The sequence below is a fragment of the Mobula hypostoma genome, chromosome 25, assembly GCF_963921235.1.
Source record: "Mobula hypostoma chromosome 25, sMobHyp1.1, whole genome shotgun sequence".
Lineage (NCBI taxonomy): Eukaryota > Metazoa > Chordata > Chondrichthyes > Myliobatiformes > Myliobatidae > Mobula > Mobula hypostoma.
The window spans coordinates 47163470-47168294 of record NC_086121.1 but is presented as its reverse complement, the minus strand read 5'-3'; the positions used below and the strand labels follow the sequence as shown (position 1 = coordinate 47168294).

General features: G+C 50.3%; 1 protein-coding gene across 1 annotated transcript; it reads left to right on the top strand.

Moving 5' to 3' along the window:
- Nucleotides 1-1043: 1043 nt before the first annotated feature.
- LOC134337798 (cardiotrophin-like cytokine factor 1) lies at nucleotides 1044-4420 on the top strand. Its single transcript, XM_063033050.1, has 3 exons — nucleotides 1044-1176; nucleotides 2168-2283; nucleotides 3265-4420. The coding sequence occupies exons 1-3, from the start codon at nucleotides 1149-1151 to the stop codon at nucleotides 3739-3741; spliced, it is 621 nt and encodes a 206-aa protein (XP_062889120.1). The 5' UTR covers nucleotides 1044-1148; the 3' UTR covers nucleotides 3742-4420.
- The last annotated feature ends 405 nt before the right edge of the window (nucleotides 4421-4825 follow it).

Here is a 4825-nt window from a genome sequence, read left to right as displayed (position 1 = left end):
TCAGTACACTGACCGGTGTCTCTTTGTCCCTGTCTCTGAAGGGGACATTGTATACTAACCGGTGTTTCTCAGTCTCTCTCTCTCTCTGTACACTGATCAGCGTCCATCAATCCCTCTCTCTCAGGTAGATTACTCTCTCAGGGGAAGATCTGTACACATTGGAAAGACAAACCCTCTCTCAACATTTAGACACCAAAGCCAAGAGAATGTATCGTTCCTCTATTTCCTCAGGAGGCTACAGAAATGCAGTATGTCCCCATCAGCCCTCACCTATTTTTATTAATGCACCATAGAAAGCAACCTATTCAGACACAGCTCGGCACTTCATGGAAACCAGCCTCTCCTTGGTGGAATCTGTACAGTTTTTGCTGCCTCGGGGTAGCAGCCAACGTAATCTAAGATCCCACCCACACCAGATATTCCCTCTTGTTCCCCCTCTCATTGGTCAAAAGATACAAAAGCCTTAAAACACATACCAACAGGCTGAAGGGCAGCTTCTACCCGCTGTTATAAGACTATTGAATAGTCACCTATTACAATAAGATGGATTCTTGACCTCACGATCTACACATTGTGGCCTTTGCACTGCAGTTTCTCTGTAATTGTAACATTTTATTCTGCATTCTATTATTGTTTCAAAAACGAAGGTTTTTAACTATACTCCATTACAGTTGACAGGAGTAACCCGTTACTAGTTTTTTTCTCTCTGTGAACACTGGAAAATCTAGGATGGGGGAAGGGGATAAAAGGTGCCACTGTAATCTCCGGGGAGGATTTAGGGTTTACAGAGAGTGAAGTGGTAAATCCCAGCAGGACAGCACCGCAAGGGTTAACAGATCTTGGACGGCTGCCAGTACATCCCCGAAGGATGAGTCGATGGGCGTAGGAAATTTGGTGAGCAGGGGAGGAGTTGTCCTAAGCTCTTGAGGGACAAGCTGGGAGCTATGCAAGACCTGGTGTGAAGGGGAGGAGCAGAGGGAGGAAGGGAGGTAAAGGAATAGAGTGAGTGAGAGAGGAAGTGAGAGAAGTTCCGCACAAGCAGGTATTCACAGAGGTGATTCGGTCATGCAGATGAAGCAGAGGCGTGGAGAAGGAACCCAGCAAATGGGTTGAGGAGGAGAAGCAGCGAAGGGAGCAAGGCTGGGGACATGGAAGAGAACAGCACAGGAAGATCCCGTGAGTAGTTAACAGGTGGCAGGACCCCCCCCCCACCTTTTGTAACCTCCATCCCACCTTCCCTGTGTCTTAACCCTCCTTTCCCAAACAGCCCTCCATTTCTCTGCAAACCCCTTACTCCACAATACCTCCCCCATCTCTGTACCCTCTTTCCATGTCTCTGTGACCCCTTTTTCCTCTACAGTCTACAGGCTCTGTAGCCCCTCACTCCCTTATGTGCCTCCCCATCTCTATAACCCCCTCCCTCCCTGTCTCTTTACTAATCTCTGTAACCTAACCTTTATGTATCAATTTACATAGTTGGGAGTGAGCCAGTCTTGTATTTAGTCCTGGTGTTCGGCAGTTACTGTATATGTATTGTGTAACAGATCTCCAGGAGTGGGTTACAGGTTGGAATCTAATCTAAGGGCCTGGGAGTTTATGCATTGAATAACATATCCCTGGGAGGGAGTTACAGGGTGGGATTTTATCCAAGAGTTCACAGGGTTTGTGTATAGGATAACAGATCACCAGGAATGAATATCATGCTCTCTATTTCTCTCTCTCTCCCTCTCTCCCCACACACACTCTCCATTTAAATTGCACTCTCACTCCTCCCTCCATCCTTCTGTCCCTGTACTCTTATACTGTAACTCCATACAACCTACATTGCCACTGCCAGACAATCTCTCCTTCGCACTGTGCGTCTCTCCCCCACCCCTCTCTGTCCCCTGCCTTCCCTCTGCCTCCCTCTCTCTCCTTCTTACCTCTCCTCTCTCCCTCTAGTTCTCACCTTGTCACCTCTCACTCTCCTTCCTTCTCTCCCTCCATCTCTCCTTACTTCTCTTACTGTAATTCACTTACTGCCTCATTATCCTTCCATCTCTCCCTCCCTGCACCCATTCCTCTTCCTCCATCCATCCATCCCCCTCTACTCCCCTCCTCTCTTCCCATCCCCAGAACCATGCCTTCATTTCTTTCCCTCCCTCACGAATCCTCCTTTTTTCTGCAGTGTATCCCAGTATCTGGACACGATCCCGTACCAGGAGAATTTCTCAACTGGTCACCCAGCTGGAGAATGTGGTGGCTGAACTCAGTGCTCAATCTGACCAACTGCTGGACCTCTATGTGAGTCCTGGAATGTTGTGGTTACAGAGATGGGGAGAGGAAATGTGGGGAAGGGAGGAGTTGCAGAGCTGAGGAGCTGCATGGGGGATGATGGGGGTCACAGAAACGGGGAAGGATGTAGGTGAGTGAGCCACAGAAGAAGGAGAGATCAAATGGGAAGGGGTGAAAGGGATGGAGGGGATTAGAGAGATGGGGAGAGGTGCAATGGAAGGAGGCAGTCACAGAGAGTGAGGTGGGGGGGTCACAGTGATAGGGTCACAGGAGAAGGAAGAGGTCAAAGACTGAAGGGGTGCAGGCTATAGAGGGGTTCACAGAAACGTGAAGGGAGGGGGGGCCACAGAGACAGTGAATGTAGGTGGGGAGAGGTCGCAGACACAGAGAAGGGTTTATAGAAATGGCGAAGGAAGCAGGAGAAATAAGGCCCCGCAGAGATGGGGAAGGGTCTTGTGGCAGAGGGGTCAAGGTCATGACAAGGTGCGTAAGGGAGGGATGAGGCTACAGATATGTGGAGAGGTTTATGGCAGGGAGAGGTGCATAGGGATGGAGTGGGGACAGGGAAGTGTTTATTGGGAGGGAAGGAGGTATTCAAGGAAGTGAGGGTGTCACAGATAGAGGTGATGGGGGGGAGAGAGGGTTCCCAGAGGTGGGGGCCGTACGGGGTCACGGTGAGAGGTTTATGGGAAAGAAGAGGTTACAGAGTCAGGGGGGCATGCACAGGAGGAAGAGTGTCAAGCAGGCAGGGAAACGTGTAGGGGATGGAAGGTGTCACGGAGATGGGAAGGGTGGCTTGGAGACAGCAAGGGTATGGGGGAGGGAGAGGATGCAGACATGGAGAGGTATAAATGAGGGTGTGTGTTTGGGCTCTCAAGATGTGACCAAATCCTCACCCTTGTCTCTCTCCCCTCTCTCTCTCTACGCCCCATCATCCCGACTCCCCCTCTCACCCCTCTTTCTCCATCCCTTCTCCTCCTTCTGCTCCAGAGGCAGCAGCTGGGCCCGCCACTAGATCACCCAGACTTCATGCCCCCAGACATTCCCCTGGGTCTCCCAGAGCCTCCATCCACCCAGCCTGGGGTGGCCTGGCTTTCCCAACGCCTCTGGGCATTCACCCTGCTCTCCTGTCTCCTGGGACGTCAGCTTGATGACCAGAGGCACCTTCGGCCCTCCCAAGTCGGGCTCCTAGATCTGCTGGCTTACTACTGGACTAGCCTCCGTGGACTGGTCGCAACTTTGGAGGGGTTTCTGGGTACCCTGGGAGTGAAGACTGTGACCTACCCCATTCCTCCAACCCCGCCGCCAGAAGAGATGGAGTGCCTGGCTCCTGGGCCTCCTGAGAGAGGCACTGAGGGAGCAAATGTCTTCAAGATGAAGGTGCAGGGGTTGCTGGTGTGCCTCCGCTGTGCCTTCTGGCTGCAGGTGTCTAAGGGGGGCTTCCGTGCCTCCTCCCTCCTTCTCTGAGGGGACATTTCTAGGAACAGCATTCCCTCCGGCAGTACTCCCTCTCTCCTCACAGTCTCATTCCTTCCTTCCCTTCCTGTGTTTTTCTCCGTCCTTCTGACATCTCCCTCCTTTCTTGCTGCCTCTCCACCTTCCTCCCTTTCCAATAGTCTCCCTCTCTGCTATCCTCCTTCCTCTTCCTTCCCGCTCTCCTCTCCCTGCCCTGTGTCTCACCATATGGCCCTGCGCTCACCATATGGCACCTCCTCTGAATGATCCTACCTGGTCCCACCACTGCTGGGAGCCCATTGCCTGATTCCCACTCACTGAGGCGGAAGGAATGCTTAGGTGAAGTTCTGGGGAGCCCGATGTCCTGCATTAAGAACAGCCAGTGTCCCAGACAGTCTCTCAGCCAGTTCTAGGGCTCATGGTGATGGTTAGGGTCATAAAAGTGGTTGGTGGATGTAGAGTTTTCTGTTTCATGTGTGTGTACGAGAGAGAGAGAGTGTGAATTTGATACAGGGAGGTGTGTGTATGTGTGAGAGACGGTGATTGTGTTGGCCTAAGGGTGAATCTGTATTTCTATATGAGAGAATGTACAGAGCCTCCTTGGAAGTTTTCGTATTTTATTGTTTTACAGCATTGAATCACAGTGGATTTAATTTGCTTTCTTTGACACTGATCATCAGAAAAAAACTCTTTTGCGTCGAAGTGAAAGCAGATCGCTACAAAATGATCTAATATACAAATATACAGCACAAAATAATTGATTGCATTAGTTTTCACCCTCTTCGAGTCAGTATTTAGCAGATACAGCTTTGGCAGCAATTACAGTCTTGAGTCTGTGTGGATAGGTCTCTATCAGCTTTGGACACTGCAATTTTCCCCCTTTCTTCTTTATAAAACTACTCAGGCTCTGTCAGATTTCATGGGGATCATGAATAAACAGCCCTTTTCAAGTCCAGCCACAAATTCTCAATTGGATTGAGGTCTGAACTCTGACTTAGCCACTCCAGGACATTAACTTTGTTGTTTTTAAGCCATTCTTATGTAGCTTTGGGTTTATGGTTGGGATTATTATCTTGCTGTAAAACAAATCTTCTCC